Source organism: Aricia agestis, chromosome 17, assembly GCF_905147365.1.
Source record: "Aricia agestis chromosome 17, ilAriAges1.1, whole genome shotgun sequence".
In the NCBI taxonomy this organism is placed as follows: Eukaryota; Metazoa; Arthropoda; class Insecta; order Lepidoptera; family Lycaenidae; genus Aricia; species Aricia agestis.
In genome coordinates, this window is record NC_056422.1 from 13,890,743 (window position 1) to 13,911,564 (window position 20,822).

Consider the following 20,822-nt stretch of genomic DNA (forward strand, 5'->3'; position numbering starts at 1 on the left):
ACGTCATCTCACGTCTCTTGCTCAGGCCTTTGTTTCTCTATTCCGCTAGGTATATTAACTTTACTAATGTAATTTATTAAATTGAAGTTATAACTCGCACTCAAAGATATCTAATGATTATTCAAATAATTATTATTCTCGTCGAAACTATGGTGCCTACTACCGCTTCGGGAATTAACCCGGCGTAAGAAACTCTCACGGGGCCATCTTTTACCAAAGAGATGGAAAATTACTCTTTTCAAAAATTACGCGTACTGATTCACGATTTCCGTTCGACTCGGATTCGTAAATTTTACATGAATCATTTGTCAATGCCTAGCGCGGCGAGCGTTGATTGGATGTAGCGCGGTGAAGTTTTCGAATCCTACGTGAATCAGGGCCCTGGTTACCACAAAACACTAAATAACAGAAGCCCAATCCCATTCCAGAGCACGTGTGGCAAGTGAACGTGCAGAAGAAGGGTCTGGGAGCGACCCGCAACATCCAGGGGCTGTACAACTTGTGCCTCACAGACAGCACCATAACCCTGGTCAAGATCAAGAGCCACAACCACGTCATCAGCGACCTCGACATACCGGAGCGAGTGCAGTACTCGCTGAAGAATATACGCAGGTTGGTATACCCTGGTTAGGGTCGGAGAATCTACTGGTTAAGTGGGTTTGTCAGGACTCAGGATTCTGGCACGAATGGGCCGGCTCGCCCGGAGAAATACCACGTTCTCACAGAAAACCGGCGTGAAACAGCGCTTGCGCTGTGTTTCGCTGTGTGAGTGAGTTTACCGGAGGCCCAATTCCCTTTCCTATCCTCCCCTATTCCTTTCCCTTCCCATCCCTACCCTCCCCTATTACCCTATCCCCTCTTAAAAGGCCGGCAACGCACCTGCAGCTCTTCTGATGCTGCGAGTGTCCATGGGCGACGGAAGTTGCTTTCCATCAGATGACCCGTTTGCTCGTTTGCCCCCTTCTTTCATAAAAAATAAATAAACAAATAATAATAATTAATCAAGGAAAATAAGTTCTGGTGATCTTGGTTGTTATTTCTTGCCATTCAATTTAACATGATAAGGGCCCTAATGCAAGGGTACAGAGCTTAACGCACGCTGCACTGGTAAAACAGTGGAGGGATCCAGTCACTGATCACTAATTATGTATTGTGTCCCTTCGTGTCCCTTCGACATGTCTTGTTGCTAATGGAATAAAACTTTGTTTACTATTTTGGTCAATGATATTACCGGCCACCACAGCATGGCCACTATAAAACGGATTATTTCTAATAATAAAGAGACAAAGTGAGTATTGAGTAGTGATTAGTGACAGATTGAAAAATCAATTCTGCCAGTATATTTTTTCGTATTTTGCTTGTGACCTTGCCTTGAAAGAATCACAGAAAGATGTAACTGTAGATCTATTCTTGTCTCTTGCAACATGTAAACAACAGAAAGGGACAGAACTATAACCACTCACATTGTGTTGCAGATGCGGCGACTCGGAGTGCTTCTTCTACATGGAGGTGGGTCGGCAGACGGTGACCGGCGCTGGCGAGCTGTGGATGCACTCCGACGACTCCAACATCGCCCAGAGCATGCACTCCACCATATACCAGTGAGTTGGCATCATCATCATTGTTAGTCATATGTGATATGACGCCTCATGGTCCAGTCGTCTAGAGTCTCTTGACTCTCGGAGGCCGTGGGTTCGATTCCCGTGTTGGAAACAAGTTATTTTCAAGTTTGGTAAGGACGATGCAGTTCCAGTTTCTCAGAATCTACTGGGTTATGAGAGTAAAGGAATAGTGAGTGCTCTTGTGTACTGCGCACACACTTGGGTACTATAAAATTACTCATGCGTAACTGGCCTGGTTTTGATGAAACCGGCCACTGTCACCGAAACTGGTGTGGGAGGTATTAAAAGTGTTAGCCACATCCACAAACTTAGTATAACCACATTAGAAATAGGAAAGAATAAAAATACTGACAGATTTCAGTGACAAAATGGCGGATGTCTTTTGACAATCTTTTCAATTTATCTATGCTTCCGTAGAAAGAAACCGTTTCTATGGTGACCATGCTAAGCCTGCTGGTCCAGTGTTAAGGTGGCTTTCCGATCTTTGCTGCAAGCGCCGCGACTAAAAAATTTTAAACAAAACGCCACTTTATGATCCAGGCTATAGGTTTCATTTTGCTCTACACTTATGCAAAGCAGCGGCGGCATGGGCCGGCCAGGCGCTAGGCCAATGTCGGTAGAAAAAGAAATAGCCTAGGACCTAGGTCATAAAATTTTGTTTGAACTTTTGTCGGTCGCGATGGCATGCGACAAAGACCGGAAAGCCACCTTTAGAGAGTTTGACTTTTTACTTAAGTTTAAAATTTTCTGGGGTTACAAAAAAGGACTTTCATTGTAGTTACCTTGAGGGGCTTCCCAAAAAGGCGTTTCCAAGTTGGAAACACGTTGTTTGTTGGAAATTCGTCGACGACTAGCACGTTGTTTGATGGAAAATTAAACAAATAACGTGACCGCAAAACGTGATGTTTTTCATTATTGATTTGGAGTTGTTTGAAAAAAGAAATCGCCTAAGGAAAGATCTTGGAACACGTGGAGATTCGTACAGTGATGCCCTTCTGGTCTCACTCGTGAATCATAATATTAATACGCGAACGAAAAACTTTGTAACCCTTTTTACGAATAATGGGGAAACGTGAAATGCATGAAATTTTGCACAGTTATAGTTTATATGGTGAAGGAGTGTATCGAACTAATATTATTTTGAAATTATGCTTTTATCACACATTTTTTTAACAAATAAAACATTACACACACTACAACACACACACATGAGAAATGACAGATTTTTGAGTGACAAGCCTATACATACGAATTATACTCTTTTATTTATGGTTGAAGTCTGTTGACAACAAATTGAAAATGTATTATAGTTTTTTTATTGAATCTAAAATACTATTACGGCCGTTCCCAATATTTGATCTATCTCTGGTTTTGCCCTACTAGAGATAGGAATAGCTCATATTAGACATTAGAGACATATATTTTATGTCAATTGTGAGCTATTCCTATCTTTAGTAGGGCAAAACCAGAGATAGATCAAATATTGGGAACGGCCGTTAGACAATGCTTACACGGCCAGTCTGAGATCAGCTAAGATAAAGTCTTGTTTTTTACAAAATATAGGTAATGTCGTTGAAACTAAGATCGAATTTCGACCATTGGGCGATCTCTAGTATTAAAATGAATGACGCCCGCAACTCCGTTGAGCCAAAATTAGTTTTTCGCCCGGGAACCGTACATTTTTCCATGATAAAAAGTCTTCCCGGGCCTCAAAGTATCTCCATGCCAAATTTTAGCAAAATGGGTTCAGCGGCTTCAACCGCACATTTTTCCGGGATTAAAAGTATCCTATGTCCTTTCCCGGGACTCAAAGTATTTCCATACCAAATTTCAGCAAAATCGGTTCAGCGGTTTAGACGTCAAGAGGTAACGGACAGACACACTTTCGTATTTATAATATTAGTAGGTATGGTATCACAGAGGTGTGATAGGGGGATAAACCCACTCAAAATATGTTCACATATTGTCAGTCCAAATTACCATAATCATGAGGATAAACTGAGTTTAAGTTATAAATTTATAACAGCTATCGGTCAAAAATGCCGTTGTTTGTGCAGTAACCGAGTAGGTTTTGTTGTAGTCGGAGCTGTCTGACCAGTGTTTTGATAAGTTTTTGGTTATATTAAAGCTTAGTTAAATTGATTTAAGTTTTAACTATGTTACAATCTAGTTTGGAGCGTTATTTGAGAAAGAAGTGGCGTGCGGGTAACAAGTTTGGGTAGGTCTTTTATTTTCACATGTGTTAAACTCCGTTCTATTTAATATTTTACATGGTTTTGATTATAGTGATAGATATAGAAACTCTTTGGAAGAAGAATGGAATCAGGCGTTACTTTGCGGAAATCCATAGGTTAAATTTAGTTTGTTATTATTTTTAGCAATATTCCGCGAAAACAACTTCCACCTTTAAGTAAATGAGTGAGTGTACGCATAGGCATGCGTACAGCACCTCCCTCCTCCCAAACCTCAGAGGTTTTCAACCTGCATGGTGGTGAGGGGCCTTGCACGGATTTGCCAACATTATTGCTTGTGTGGTGGTAATGTTTGCAAGTTCTTGCATGCGAGTGTACGCATAGGCAGTGTGGGAGGAGGGAGGTGCTGTACGCATGCCTATGCGTACACTCACTCATTTACTTAAAGGTGGAAGTTGTTTTCGCGGAATATTGCTAAAAATAATAACAAACTAAATTTTAACAAAACATAGCCAAAAGCATTTGTAATCATTTAAAAAATTAAAACAAAAGTGGTTCTTTTAAATTCTACATATACAGATTTACTGGTACAAGTACAGTCTGGTATGTAAATTTTTACAAGAACTATCCCATTTATAACACATATCTACGTTCATGTCATTTTATATCTATCTCTCTCTCCCCCCAGCGCCATGCGCAACTGTGCGAAGGAGACGGAGAACGAGAAGGACCACATCGTGGTGCCCCGGACTTCGCTCCTGGAGGGCTCTAACCCTCTGCCGGCGCGCAGACAGACCTACTCCGACGGCCGCGGTCGCGCGGGCCTCTACAACGGTAAGTGGGGGGTTAAATATACGGGGTGTTGCTGAAAGTGTCTGTCTGGATATCGGGTAACACGCTGTATAAGTTATACAGGCTGATGTTAGGGAATCTTAAATATAACAAAACACGCTGTATATAATGTTGTAGAGCGTGATCTCAAAAAAATCATTCTGTATAAAATATGCGAAGTGTCGATTTTAAAAAAAAACATGCTGTACGAAATATTATAAAGAGAGATGCTAAATCATTTTATGTAACTCGCTGTATAGAGGGCGTTGCACAGTTTGGACTATACAGCGTGTTACAGTTACGGAGTTTGCGTTATACAGAGTGCTGCTAAAAGTATCTACAATATTTTATAGTGTATTCAGGGACAGTATAGCACTTGCAATTAGAATTTGGGCTAAGTTTATTTAAGTGGAATATAGTGCCTTTCAAAAGTAAGTGAATTTTTGAAGGTAATTATTTTGTGTGGGTTTTTGGGTCAATTTTATGTTGAAATATACAGCTGCAAGTAATTGAGGAAGGACATAAAATTTTGCTAGAGAATAAAATAAGTCTCAAACAATAAAGCGAATAATTCAAGTTTAATTTCATACTACCCTCCATGTCACAGTAGATTAGAACTCATAATATACATTTGTACCCTGTTTGTTAGTCCCATTAGTAGTTAGAGGCACAGTTTTACCTTGTAGTTTAGTTGCTTGCTAATATAGTGACACTTTTGGTTTAAATATACCCCCTTATTGATAAACATATTTAGACCAAGCTAATCCATATTGCTGTCTCTGTGTGACATGTTAGGAATGCTATTTGATAGACAGTGACAGCAACATGGATTAGAGTAAGTGCGGTGTATATATTTTTGTTAATAGGAGGAAAGAGTCGGTATGTCCCTACAAATAACCCTGAAACTCGCGTCAATATATCGCTTTCTCTGAAGTTCTTCATCTATGAGAAAGAGAGGGCACGATGTTACTACACATGATTAACGCAAGTAGTCTTGTGTATACTAAAATGTATAGGAAAAGGGTTATTTGTATAGGATACCGACTGTAGAACTGGATCCAAATATCTTCAGACTCGGCTGGTTTGCTATAACATAGCCCTGATCAACAAGGCAATTCTCAAGATATTTTGACCTGGTTGTATTATCAGTTATCACATATCGGAGAAATTGATTCACAGGTAAATGTTGGACCTACGTTACTCGGTCGGGCTATGTCAAATCAACGTCAGTCGTGATCTGTCCGCAAGGTTTGACATTACCCAACCAAGTTACGTAGGTCCGTCATCTGCCTGTGAATTAACTTCTCTGATGGTGCATGAGTAAATCAAAAGTGTCAAACAGTAGTGATGTCACTAACATGTTACTATCATATCGTTGCAATGAAATATCACTGTCATCAGCACAGGTTGTAACCCCATTTTGCACATATACTCTGTTGCACTAAAGTGACGTGGGAGAGCCTTGCTTCGGCACGAATGGGCCGGCTCGACCAGAGGAATACCTCGTCCTCACAGAAAACCAGCGTGAAACAGCGCTTCCGCTGTGTTTCGCCGAGTAAGTGAGTTTACCGGAGGCCCAATCCCCTACCCTTTTCCTTTCCCTACCCTCCCCTATTTCCTTCTGTACCCTCCCCTATTCCCTTCCGTACCCTCCACTATTCCCTTCCCTACCCTCCCCTATTACCCTTTAGAAGGCCGGTAACGCACCTGCAGCTCTTCTGATGCTGCGAGTGTCCCTGGGCGACGGAAGTTGCTTTCCATCAGGTGACCCGTTTGCTCGTTTGCCCCCTTATTTCATAAAAAAAAGTGACAAACATTATGCCTCGTTCAAACGATGCTAGTGTTTTGGTCTAGTAGCAAGTCTATAAACTTAAAAAAAAAAGAGAAGACTAACTTGCTGCTAGAATGAAATAACAGTGTGAACGAGGCATAACTAATAGAGAAAGAGATGGCGAACTTATACAACTCTCATTTTACTCATATTCCAAATCAGAGTGTACCATCGGTCCTTTGATATTTCACTGCAACACGAACGAGTCGGCCACAGGAAGTTGGACCCTAGCGGACGGTAACACGAGCTACAATCTATTGCAGACAAGGGCCTCTGTGTGGGGTCGTGTATAAGGCAGTGCGTGTGCGCATCCGCCACGTACTCCATAGACGACTCGGCCGCGGCCGTCGCGCCGCTCACGCCGGCTCACGGTAAATACCGCTATAGCGCGTCCGCGGAGCACGATGCACGGTTCTCGGAGTTCGATGACTGGAGTTTATCTATTCGCTAGCGTTGTTGATTGGTTGACGTTAGTTAATCAAAAGCGTAAAGGTGAGACCGCACTAAACGACATTCCGCGGCATCGATGCGACGCGACACTTCACGTTCAATAGAACTGACGTCGTCGGTGTCGCATATTGCCGTCACTAATACGATTTCATACAACAAAGAATATTTGGTCGAGATGTGTCGCTTTAGTGCGGTCTCGCCATTAGTGAACAAATGAACTTCAGTCGAAATTCTCAGGAATCGGGCATAATTCGTTTATTGACCTTTTGCTGCCTGTCTCTTTCATTTTCACACGAATGTATTGGTATCTCCCTTTAAGAGGTCGTTGACAGTTTATGTTCGTGCACAAGTGCAAGAGACAAGTAGCGATAGGTCAATGTACGAATTTCTACATGCTTCGCGACCAGACTTTAGCCGCTACCGCCCTCTGTTCTCTGTCGATTGCGGTGTCGCTAGGCTCTAAGGGATGTTTCTTAAATGCATGTAATCTATACGCCCTTTCTCGATATGGAATGGCTTAAAGGCTTTATAAATGCCGCATTCTCGATGAAGAGAAATTCGGACATTGACCTCTAGCTCTATCTCTTTTACGCACGCATGAAATTAATGGTGTGCTAAGTAAGTAAGTAATAATGTGCTAAGTGTAAAACGAGATACCATGATAAGTTGCTGACATAGAAAATTATGAACTTTAATTAAAGGTAAAGGATTTTGAACGATTCACAAGATCATGTTTTTACCCGAGTGCACCAGGTGGGTTATGTGTTTTTAGAGTATTTGTGTATGTATGTATGTGAGAGTATTTGTGTTTGGCACGCTGTAGCCTAAATGACTTGATGGATTTTATCTTCAAAGGGTGTTGTAAGATTTGTGTTTGAAATAGAGACACTGGTTATAGCAAAAGGCAGTCGGAATTTTTAGATTTTTAATGACCGCTTTCAATTGTTTTAAATATTTGACTATAAATATTATTTCTTATTAATAATAATGATGTAATTTTAAAGACATTCCCTGAATTCACAAACAGGAATTTGCAGAGGTTTTTATGTATGGGAGCGTATATTTTTCTCTGTGATACGACGTAACAAAGCTTACCGTTTACAAAAAAAGATGGCGCTAGCAAAAAATAATTGATTGCAATGTGTCAAACACAAAAACTGCAATACATGACTCTCAATTTAAAAATATAATCTATTGAATCGTTCAAAACCCGACCAACCAACCATATTATACATACCATATTATTATATACCATTATAATTATATCATAATATAATTATATAATGCAATCGACACAGTATTCGGCGGTATCGGCTACAAATGTACTGGCACTGGCGGTGTATCATCATGGAATGCAATATTATGTATCCTTGGAACTTTATAGAACATTCGAAAATGTCTCTAGACCTTTATACAATTTATAATAGTTAAGTTTTTTTTTTCAATAAAATATAAGTGGCTTACGCTACCTACATTTAATTTCCATATTTGCAAATTCCCAGTAATGTAATAAGTTAAATATTCAAATTACCAAGTGTTTATATTGTTTCCTTATTATGTTTATGTGTGTGGTTTTCTGAAAGCACCAATTAAGGAAAATTACTTAATGTAGATAATTAAGTTAATTAGATTAGATTATTTTCCTTAAATTTTGCTCAAAAATATGTACGTTAATCTATACTAATATTATAAAGCGGAAGAGTTTGTTAGTTTGTTTGTTTGAACACGCTAATCTCAGGAATCACTGGTCCGATTTGAAAAATTCTTTCAGTGTTAGATAGCCCATTTATCGAGGAAGGCTATAGGCTATATTTTATCACGCTAAGACTAATAATAGCGAAGAAATAGAGGAAAATGTGGAAAAAACGGGGGAAATTATATGAAAGGGCTTATTTGAAAGCGATAATATCAGGAACTACTGGTCCGATTTGAAAAATTCTTTCAGTTTTAGATAGCCCATTTATCGAGAAAAGCTGTAGACTATATTTTATCACGCTAAAACTTATAGGAGCGAAGAAATAGAGGAAAATGTGGAAAAAACGGGGTAAATTATATATGGATAAATTTTTATGTTACTTGGCAAACATGAAGAATAGACCACGTGAAGGGACATAGGCAATTTTTTTCGGAAAAATCTACGGTTGCGTGAAATTCTTAAATTACGCGGGCTAAGCCGCGCGGAACTGCTAGTTTTTAATATTTTGTTATGTTTGTTTTATCAATAAAAGGATACATAATATTTATCATTGGCTTGACTCTCTATCATCTTGTATTATCATTGCATTGTAAATAATCTATTCATTATATACGTCGGTCATAGAACAGTGAGAAGTCTTGTGACTTATAACTATTTGTCTCTTTCACTCGCGTATCAAAACAGTGCTATATTATGGTCGCGCGGAAAAGAGATAGTGTTAGGATCGTGTGCGAGTGAACGGGACAAATAGCGTTAGGTCTTCAAAATTCCTTCTTGTTCGGTGACTTGTATCAATATAATGTTTCTGTATTATCATTTTAAGTTGGAATTCAAATGAAAAGGGTGGAATCTTGAGAATGCGTAAATTAGTCTTTCCTTTGCCTGTGATGAAATATACTATGTGGGGTTGATGTTCTGCTATGAAAGGCTGGTGATCTAATAATAACAACGCATGAGAAGTTATGCTAACATAATGTATGTGGTGATTAACATATTTATGAATACTAATGTTAATATTAAAGGCAGATGCGATTGTTATTTAAAAAAAGAATACATTTCCTGTGTACAAACGTTTTTTTGTCTTTTTCACAGCCAGTGTACTTTTACTAAGAGGTGTAATAAGATATAATTTTAAGGTTTAGAGTAAAATAATAATATAATCATAAGACCAAATTGCGCTAGTCTATGGTAAAGTTAATTGTGAATATCGTGCCATCTCTCTGGTTTTCTTTATTTAAAAGAGAGAGGCATTATGTTCTGATTAACAACGCCAGGCTAGCTCAAGTAAGCTTTATACGATTCTTTCCTATTGCAAAATTGGCAGTCAATTCTGCCATTAGAATAGATATAAAAATAAGAAAAAATTACATAGACTACTTGTACAAGACCTTGTATGAGAGGCTTTTGATATCGTGTAAGAGTGACATGCATGATGGTGATGGTACTGGTTATGAGTGTGCATCATACATCATACATACACCATACATTGACAAAAAAGTGGCATACACTGGCACTTACATTACTAAGCAGCAGCTGGCTTAGCGTCGAAACTACTGGCGTTATTCCTTCTCTCGAGTTTAAGCTATCAAATTGCGATAATAATTGCCATGTTTTTTGTCGATGTCATCAATGAAAATATTCGGACGATGGCCCCTCAAAAAAGTATAAGCCCGGGACGCAAAAAGTGTCACGTTGCCATGGTTCCAAAATACTCTATTAAAACCGTGCTATTATAACACTTTCTGTTAAAACCACGTCAAAACTTCTTTCACGTTTGAGGTGCTATCGTCTTTGCACCGGGTGTCGCTTGGTGCCATATGTTTACGTGTCGCTTCTCATTGTTGTTCCGCAGCCGACATGTCATATAACACACTAACCGACAAGCCCGACCATCCGCCGAGGGTCATTAAACACCACCGCACCGTATCCCTGCCCACCGGATGTCCACTGTTTCAAGAGCCGCTGAAGATATCGCACGGGCGGACGTGGTCCGCGCCACTAACGGGGGAGGAGCTAGATCGAGCGATACTGGAGAAAACGGCTATGCACTCGTCGTGCAAGACCGTCAATGGAACGGGCGTTGAGACGAAGAAGCCGTGGTGTCGCCGCGCGAGTACCGGCACAAGGTTTACCAAACTCTCGCCGGCGCATACAAAGAGTATGTATACGACGCTTCGACTAACCCGCATCTCTTACGTACTAATGCCAGTGTGCCAGTAACTCGCAAGTTTGCGTATATTGTGCGTGCAAAGTGCGTGCAATATGCGTGCATTGTGCGTGCAATGTGTGTGCAATTTGCGTGCAACGGACGTACGTACGTTCCTCTGGTTATCCAAATGAACTTTAGCGTTATTGAAATTAACCGTTAATTCTATAATATTTATACCCAAAGCTATGGCAAATTGGCGCAATTCTTACAATTACTGGCACATGTTTCATGAGCATTTGGAAAAGTTTGAATTGTGTTTGTTTTTATGTTTTTATGCGCATGTGTTTTTATGGATCTGCTTTATAATTATGCTTTATTATGTTTGCAGTTTTATTTATTTACACCCCACATAGTTTTAGAATGTTCTGCTTGTTTTCAGCCCCTCCCCCTTTTTGTTATTGTAGAAATCCCAATGTGCAAGGACGATTTCATGGGTAACGTGAAATACATAACCCCTCTTTCGTGCTCTATGTGCTACTGGCATACTTTACAACGCTTTTAACGCGAACAATAATACAACTCCATAAAATAATTCAGAGACCACGAGGACAATCTATAAATAATATGTTATGTGTTGGTTAGATGGCGTATTGGCATATAAAAAGTAATATGTTGATTTCAGTGCCTTTTATGGATACAGAAAGAGTACTGCTTTTGCTAGTAAAATTGACTACTAAGAAAGATACGTGTACGTACACGTAGTAGTTGCGTCCATTAAATATAATAAAATATAAAAGACATACTTTGCTCTTACGTTCTCTTTCTAACGAGTAGTGATTGTAAGATACTTCAACTTGTTCCTACTTTTTGAAATTATATGATTGTCTCTGGTCTCACCTCTATCATATACTAATAGCATCTTAAGGTCCATTCGCTCCAGTCAAAGATATCCTCCATTAAATATTATGTTATCTCTCTCATTCTTCATGTAAGTAAAAGAGAAGGCATGATGTTTTAACAGGGCATTAACAATCAGATTAGCGCCAGTGGCGTTTATCTCTATGTAGATAAACGCCATTTGCATCAACCTGATTGCTAATCCCGTGTTGAAACATCCTGTCTTCTCTTTCATACATATGAGGAACGAAAGCGATAACAAGATATATCTCCTGTACTATTATCGTGTACTATGTAACTGGGTTATCATACTACGCCTGTTGTCCACAGACGCGCCGTCGAGGAACCGCTGCGATACGATGCCGTCGCGCGTCAGTTCGTACGAGCCGGAGCGGCCGCAGGCGACGAGACTGAACGAGCGGGCTGATGGTAATTATAAACATTATGTTCTGAATAAACAATTTTTTTTAACTTGTCTATACGTAAGCAGAAAATTCGTAATGCTAAATGTGCTAAAAGCCTTGGCTGAAAGTTTGTTTTTTCTTGCGATAATCAGTATAACCCGATAGTGCATGGGTTAGACTTTAGAGAAAGACTTAAATATATTAATATCGTCCCAACACAATATATGATGTGGCGGCGTCCGCTAAAAACAACACCGGCCACAGACTAGTTTCGGCTTCCAAAATCATTTTTTATATTTTAAAAATAAATATTTCATTTTATCCGACTTACGTACTTTTAACGTTTTGTGTCATTGCAGTGACGGAGTCGTCGTGCGAGGAGATCGACTTCGTGACGGACTGGTGTCGCACGCCGCGCATACCCGAGGAGCCCGACACCGATATTAGAGACTTCACCAGGTCAGTTCATTTCGCCCAATGAGAATAGTGTGATGCGGGATATGCGTTCAGTGTCAAAAGACTGGTTTGCATACAAGTATCTTGTTGATTTTTGTCCAAATCAGTACTACCGCTGGTTATGTTATGACTTATGAGAAAACAGCTACTACAGTTGTATGTTTTTTTTTTGTTTTGGATGATGCTGTCAATGTTATTAAAGTGACACAATCTGTATAGCGCTGCAATGTACGCTACATTGCAGCGCTATACAGATTGTGTCACTGTGTCCCGTGTCACAATTGTGTAGATTGTGTCAGTAACGTTTATTTACTTTGGTGCTCACTGAAAATCAATGTTGCTTTTATATGCTTAATGAGAACCAATTTGGTGAATTACTTATTTTTGTCTATTATTTCAAGTCCTTTGTGCTTTTTAACTTTTAATATTTAATATGTGTGTGGTTTCAGTATGCGGACGCGCGGCGGTTCCGTGGCGTCTGTGGGCGCGGACTCGACGGACGGGTACATGCCGATGGCGGCGGGCTCGTGCGGCTCCGTGTGCTCGGGCACGCCCTCCACCGACCCGCGCTTCGCCGAGTACACGCTCGAGCCCGCCACCGCGCACATCGCCGAGCCCCGCGCCGCACGGGCGTACAGGTACTGTGAGGAGGCGGAGTCGCAGTGCGTACTGCGTGCGCCCCGAGGCGAAGAGTGGAGCACCGCTGAGGTTTTATTGGGTTAAGGCTGCGCCCTTTTACCATATATCTTGAGTGCGGTAGAGTGTATTTGATACCATAATTGTCTTGAGTGCAATAGAGACTTTTGGGTAGGATCGCTTTCCCCCGAAAAGTTTAATAAATGTATTTGGGGCAAAAACAAAATTCCTACAGAGAAATTGACTTGTTGATTGTTCAAGGTGGAGCTAAGAATTTTGTTGGTTTACTTCAAGCTAAGCCGACAGACCACGATTGATATTGACTCGAGATAGATATCCTACCAAGTAACATACGGGTTCACCTCCTATTCCATTATACAGGGTGCAATTAAACCTTCCGGCAAAATTTTAATTATATATTGATACTTGTTAAAAATAATAATAAGTACACGTATTTTTTCTTTTATAATCACTCAGTACTAAAATTGGAGAAATAGCTTCCGAAAGTTATCCTAAAAAACACCACAATTCATTAATTCGACACGGCGCGGCGCGTCGTCCGTACGTGACGTGACCCCGCGCGCGCCATCCCCCCGCTCATACTCACCGCCGCAAAGTGACCGTTCTGCAACGATTTTAAATGGAATAAAATATGTCATCTAAAAAAAAATACCCATTTTTTTTTTGTTAAATGGACTCTTCTAATGATACCTAAGCCCTGGAAAAAAATTGGCAGGTAGGTGTAATTGCACACTGTATATTCAATATTCATTCATCTCAATGTCAAGCACTATAAATTATAATATTATACGGCTGCACATTTATTGGGACTAATTTAAACACTTACCCACAGCGTGGGTTCCCGCCCCCCCGGTCGTCCGGAGCCACGTCTGCGCGCGTACTCGGCGGGCGCGCGCGGTCGTCCCGCCCCCCGCCCCGCGCCGCATGCGCGTCCCTCCGCCGACGACCTCATGGAGCTAGACTTCTCGCCCAGCTCGCCCGCCACTAAGGTACACTATAATCATGTTTAAACGTGTATTATTTTAAAATTAAAAAGGTAAATGAAAAAAATCACTGAAATCAAAAATGTTACTATACTAGTAAAATTATTCACGCTGTATAAACATGCCTTCTAGTAAAATGTCTATCAAGCATCTATTTTAATGGATCACACACCTAATTGCCTTGGCATTTCAGATCGTGTGTCTACGACTGGATATTCTACGAATAAATTCTCTTATATTCAAAATTGGTATTAAGGAATAATATTTTTGAACATCAAATCTACAATATTGCCTACTATACTCCACTCGGGCTAACTTGTCGCTAGCGGTTATTGACTCCCTGTAAAAAACTTGTCATCTATCATCTTCATCTATATATACATATAAAACTCAAAGGTGACTGACTGATTGACATAGTGATCTATCAACGCACAGCCCAAACCACTGGACGGATCGGGCTGAAATTTGGCATGCAGGTAGATGTCATGACGTAGGCATCCGCTAAGAAGGATTTGGATAAATTCCAACCTCAAGGGATCAAATAGGGGATGAAAGTTTGTATATAATAATACTTCTTAACGCGAGCGAAGCCGCGGGCAAAGCTAGTTTTCCATATAAAACCACGATTGACAGTATCTGACACTTCATTGTCAATCGCGGTTTATATGGAAAATGACAAGTTTTTGACAGGGAGTCAATGACCGCTAGCGACAAGTTAGCCCGAGTGGAGTATAGTTTATAATTGAATATATTTGGTAGTTAATGTCAAACACGTTCAAGTGCGGGTGTACATATTATTACGTTCTTCGATAAGGAATTAAAAAAAAAACATTTTCTTAGGTGATAGTGGCACGCACGCCGCCTACGGCCGGGTTCGCGGTGCCACGGCGTCCCAACGTGGACGAGTACGTGGACATGTCGCCGCGCAACGCCGGCTACGTCGAGATGATGCCCGGTGACCTGCCGCCCGCCGCGCTCGCACACACGCCCGTCGCCGCCCCCGCGCCCGCCTCCGTGCCCGCAGCATCCACGCCCATAGGTAGGCTTTAGGTGTTGTGGTTTGCGACAAATAATGCAAAATGTCATTAAAATATATACCACACCACAAACACATAAACGTCCGTGCTAATAAAAGCTTTACCCAGCAATTTACTTACAAAGTCTGCTTGTCTTTAGCAAAAAAAAATTACATATTAGACATGAAATGCTCTACGTTAATAACTTTATTAGTAAGAAAATTTCCCTAGTCGGTGCTGTAGTTATTATATTATTAAGATCTTGAATGTACGACAAAGCGCTTCGCAAACATCTTTAATAGTTAGAGGGTGTGTATATTTGTGTATTTTTATATGAACTTTATATTTGAAATAAATCGCAAGTATCTACAAAATTAATTTCGTTCACAGCGACGCCGGACGGCTACGTGGAGATGTCTTACGGGCGAGCGGCGACGCGTCCCATAGCCATCGGCGCGCCGCGGTCCGCGCCGCCCGCGCCGCAGTCGCCGCCGCAGCGCGCGCCGCTCGGCTCGCAGACCATCTTCCACATGTCGATAGAGTCGCCCGAGTCGCCGCCCGAGCGGTCGTCGCCCCTCCCCCCGTCGCCGCCCCTCACTACTGTGCGTGAGTTGCAGGTGTGTATGGTGTAAAAATAAATTGTAATGATATTGTCTTTATAAATTTGGGCAAGAAAAATTACGTCTCAAACTCACCGGGTTATGTGTGTACTTAGAATATCTTTTAATTGTTATATTTCGATTGCAAGTGCCGCCATCGTAAAAAAATGAACTTAGAACAGTTTTTGATGCTTATTCTTTAAACGAAGAATTAATTAACATTTTACAAACTGGGGCCGCACCGCGAAATCGTTTTTAACTCAAACAATCGACCGAGAACGCCGCGTCCTACTCTAACAAACGTGAAATGACGTTGTTAGAGCAGGACGCGGCATTCTCGTTCGATTGTTTGAGTCTCAAAACGGTTTCGTAGTAGACCTACTGTATACTTACATTAATTGGGTTTTGAGGTGACTATCCTCTTGCCTTGACATGCCGTGCGACGAAACTATGTTTATTTGTCCAGGAGCGGCGCAGCCCCGAGCCGATAGCGGGTTCGCCGCAGTACGTGACGCTGGTGCGGCCGCCGCCGCCCTCCGTGCCCGCCACGCCCACCGCGCCCGCCACGCCCACGCCCGCTTCACCTGAAGATGCCAAAGGTACGACATTATTATTATATATTATCAATAGTCATTGCATACGTAAAATTAATAATATAACTTCTACAACGGTTTCGGTGACGGTGGCTGGTTTCACTGAAAGCAGGCCAGCTACGCAGGATTAATTTTATAGTGCCAAGCACAGAAATATATTAAGAGGATTCCACACCGCCATTTTTTCCATACAAACGCTGTCCCCTGTTTCCTCCCTGGATAATGCTAGTAGAGTTATAATTTTTTTCCTGAATATCTACGGCCACTAATACAATGTCCCTATGTTTTCTTTTTTTTCATAATTTAATTATTAAATAAGATATGAACGTTCAAAAACCCAAAAAAATGGCCAGATTTTCCACTGTGTTCAAACGTCCAGAAAACAGATTTGGATAGATTATACAAAAAAAGCAAAACATAGGAACACAGCTCAAGCCTTTTTTTAATCTTTAATGAAAAAAGTACTTAAATCGGTTAAGTTTTGGAGAAGGAATCAGGGGACAACGAATGGTTGATTTTCTGGATTTTCTGCAGTTGTCTCTATCGCGTTCTGCGGTATAGGCTTGAGGTAAGGGAGACAACTATAGATATTACACGTACTTTTTTTTCATTTCTCTAGCTGCTGTGGTATCCTCTTAAGATAGAACGGTGACGCACGTGCGTTGCTAAGGAATCGCTCGTGTCAATTATTGCTTTGCTTTTAGTTAGAACAAATAACTTACCCGTGGAAAGAAATACCTCCTTTTGACCGATTCACTTTCGTACTTCTGTTTTTACAATTAGACACTGCACAATGAGGCATTTTTGCACAACCGCTCCGGTGTAATCAAGTCGAGACGTGCGCGCTGACTGAATGAACGTTCAACGAATCTTGCACACTTGTGCAAGATTGAAACACGCGTACTCCACCCGCTTCGCCGTTCTATCTTTATTTATTTCTGTGGTGCCAAGTGTGCGCAGTACAAAAGAGCACTCTCTATTCCTTTACTCTCATAACCCAGTGGGACGGACGACCGACACGACTGCGAGAGATCAGGCGCAGGACCGACTTTTTACATGCCCATCCGACGCATGGATCATCTTACTTGTCAGATAATCAGGTGATCAGCTTGCATTGTCCTAACCAAACTTGGAAATAACATTCTTCCAACGCGGGAATCGAAACCACGACCTCCGAGTCAAGAGCCACGCTCTAAACCACTGGACCACGGATGCGTTTGATGTAATTAAGAGCTACTAATATATTATGTTACATATTATTATAGTTATTATTTTGATATGACCTTAATAATATTATGCTTTAATGACGGATTAACAGCATAGTGTCTAACGATCTCACTTCATGGCTGTATTTTGTTAACGTTAGACCAAAATAAGCCTAGTGTATTTCTCTAGTTTGGTAAAATACAAAAATAATAATTCTTTATTAAATTATTATTTTTGCATTTTATCAGAAAGTATAATATTTGGCTTGTACTTAAGGGTCAATTCAGACCACAACGCGACGCGTAGATGCAATTCTGAGTTTCTATTGATTTGACAAATTGGCAGGACGTCTCACGCAATTAAAATCTGTCAAATCCATACTTTAGAAAAGCATCTACGCGTCGCATTGCGGTCTGAATTAACCCTATATTGTATGATATAATTACAGAGGGCGCGCTGCACTATGCGGCCCTGGACCTGCAACCGCAGCGCGCGGCGGCGGCGACGCAGCCGCACCTCTACACGCAGATCGACTTCGTGCGCAGCGTGTGCGCACGCACGGACGCAACTTAGGTGGGTGGACCTGCAGGTGTCTATAGAGTGACACGTTAGCTTTATTTCGAAGCTAATTAACCCCGTTGCGGTTAAATTCGTTAATCGCGCGGAAACTAATTTGTTTTCGTCTATCCTATTTCCTCTCCCGTATGGAACTCTTTCGCATTTGTAATATTAGTAAGAATTTGAATAAAACGTATACAGTACATCTATTAGAGCTCTTGATGAGAAAAGCCAGCGTAAGAAACTCCCGCAAGGCCTACGCTTAGAAATAACCACTAATTTTATATTTTTAACAACCTCGGTTTGGTCCATGCACCTACATCTAATGATATAATAATAAAAAACTCAAAGATAAGAACTCAAAGATATAAGTAGAATATCATCTAATAAAATCGGAGGCGATAGTTTTTTTCGTTATGAAACACCACTGTTTAATTTCAGATTAGATAAGGAGCCGACGCGGCGGCGGCGCAGGCGGCGCAGTGAACGCTATTTATTTAGCTCTATTTATTACAGATTGTCAAACAATCACCGTTTAGATTATAAAGCCAAAGCGAACGGTACTATTGTACGATAAAATTTTACAGTCTTCGACATTTGCTAGGACGAAAATATCTTTCGATTCTGATTTAAAATTTTCTTACTACCCGCGAAAGTGGGTCTCGGGAAAATGGGCTCTATCGTCAGACGATAGAGTTCAGAGTCCCGTCGATGCAGCTGAAATGATTTGTAAATATGTGTGAACGCGCGAAACGCTTTAACTTACTGCCATTGATATAATTATATGTAGAGGATATCACGACGATAGGAAATTATGAAAAACACGCTAGGCCAAATTTCATTTACCTACCAGACCTTTTATTAATCTAGCCTGTTTCATTGTAGTAAGACAGCTTATATACTAGTTTTATCTCTGTCACTCGATATAAAACAAGACAAGACATACCACATTTGGCAGAATACTGGGAAATGGGAAGGCTTTTGAAAACTACTTTATTTTGTTAAAATTATGGTTTAAAGTACAAAATATATTAATGCTATGTTAACAGATTTATATAATTTGGCCACTCGGTATATAAAAGACAATGTATTATATATATTATATTATTGTACTTAATTTTATGCGATGAAATTTTCATAATTTCCAAGCGCCGTCAGAGTATGAAAGAAAGGGCATCCAAAGCTTTAATATTGCAAATTCTATATTCAGCTAAACTGACTGTCGGTCACTCACATTGAATGTCATGTATCTTGTAAGACATAATATATATGCCATTTTAAAATACTAAAATGCCTCTAATAAAAGAAATTGCAGATTAATTGTATTATACAAATTGATTGTTGTTTAATGTATGCCAATAAAATATAAATTGTTTGTTATGCCAATAATATATTTAAAAAATTGTGGCATATTATATCTTGTGTCTTACTGGATTTTGACGAAAACTTACACCGTAAGACTTTGAGTAGCTTGCTTCTGATTATACATTGAAATACTAAAAATGTCAGTTAAACATTTTCGAAATTATAAACTTATGCATATGCAATTTTTATCAAAAACAATGTGTCTTAGAAGTTAAACAAATTAATTTTTGAACGTACCGTTTTAAATAAACAAGAGATAGGAAAGTTATCAATACATGAGCAAATAAAAACTAGAATTAGGATTACTATACTAAAGTTAACAATTCGAAACACAAGCAATACTTACATACTGTTATTCGGGATTTTTGCTAAGGAACACTAAAGTTTTGTTTTTATAAAAATGCATTTAAAAAGTAAAAAATATACAATAAGTACAAGCCAGTAGCGGTGGCGGCATAGACATACATAGTAGATACATATAGACTATTCGGCAGGGGGTGGCTCAGATATACAAACAAAATCTGCACGATTATTTAAAATTTAAATATATAAAAAGTATATTGTCAAATCCGTGTGTAATGTAGTAAAAAAACAAGTAACAACAGCATCACTTGATTAAAAGAGATCTAAAAACCCAACACGCTGATAAAAAACTGTTTCCCATTACTACTAAAAATATTTACGTAATTTATCCGCTATACAATGTTGTCTGATAAGTTAGAAAAGTCACTTCACAGACTAGGACAGAATACAGAATATTATATTGCTTATTAGTAGTATGTGTTTTGCCAGACATCAAAAGGTAACTAGGAGAAAAAAGGCGTTACCCATAACTGTACAAGGTTCCTTGTATAGAGTTTACTGTGAAATCAGCAATAAAAGAGCAAATTTTTTTTTGTGATTTGTATGCACACGCGCCGCAGCGTCATAAATTGGCCATACGAAATCTAAAAAAGGTACTCTTCAATGCTGCAATTTTCATAGTGAACTCTATAATATATGGGGCACTTTCTGATCCTAAAGTATTATCACTTAGTTTTTTGCAGCCTGTATATGTTTATTCGTTAATATAATCTTCGTTAACCTACCACCAAAATGAGAAAACATCTCTGCCACCCCCGAGCCTCAGTGGTGTAATTCGGTTGTGAGAGAGGCCTAAAGTAGTTTCAGTTATACCTATTGTGTTCTAGTGGTGCCAGTGCGAACCGATTTTACGTTTATATACCTACTGACCATTCATAATATACCGGCCAATAATTGCGAGTCACAGGAAAAACTCCTTGATTGAATAATTATTTCTTAAGTTTACGCGAGTAT

General features: G+C 40.0%; 1 protein-coding gene across 4 annotated transcripts in view; it reads left to right on the top strand.

The window, feature by feature from the left end:
- Window positions 1-19,635, top strand: part of LOC121735233 (insulin receptor substrate 1) — a 35,518-nt gene extending 15,883 nt beyond the window's left edge. Inside the window, exons 2-15 of one of the 4 annotated variants that reach the window (XM_042125981.1) lie at window positions 429-612; window positions 1,476-1,601; window positions 4,503-4,648; window positions 6,740-6,847; window positions 10,475-10,780; window positions 11,999-12,097; window positions 12,432-12,531; window positions 12,978-13,166; window positions 14,018-14,174; window positions 15,009-15,207; window positions 15,575-15,801; window positions 16,250-16,382; window positions 18,031-18,155; window positions 18,582-19,635. In XM_042125981.1, coding sequence (XP_041981915.1) covers window positions 429-612; window positions 1,476-1,601; window positions 4,503-4,648; window positions 6,740-6,847; window positions 10,475-10,780; window positions 11,999-12,097; window positions 12,432-12,531; window positions 12,978-13,166; window positions 14,018-14,174; window positions 15,009-15,207; window positions 15,575-15,801; window positions 16,250-16,382; window positions 18,031-18,155 — 2,099 coding nt within the window. In that variant the 3' untranslated portion in view covers window positions 18,582-19,635. The remainder of the gene's footprint in view (window positions 1-428; window positions 613-1,475; window positions 1,602-4,502; window positions 4,649-6,739; window positions 6,848-10,474; window positions 10,781-11,998; window positions 12,098-12,431; window positions 12,532-12,977; window positions 13,167-14,017; window positions 14,175-15,008; window positions 15,208-15,574; window positions 15,802-16,249; window positions 16,383-18,030; window positions 18,156-18,581) is intronic. The other 3 variants (XM_042125982.1, XM_042125983.1, XM_042125984.1) reach the window with 3 other exon arrangements.
- The last annotated feature ends 1,187 nt before the right edge of the window (window positions 19,636-20,822 follow it).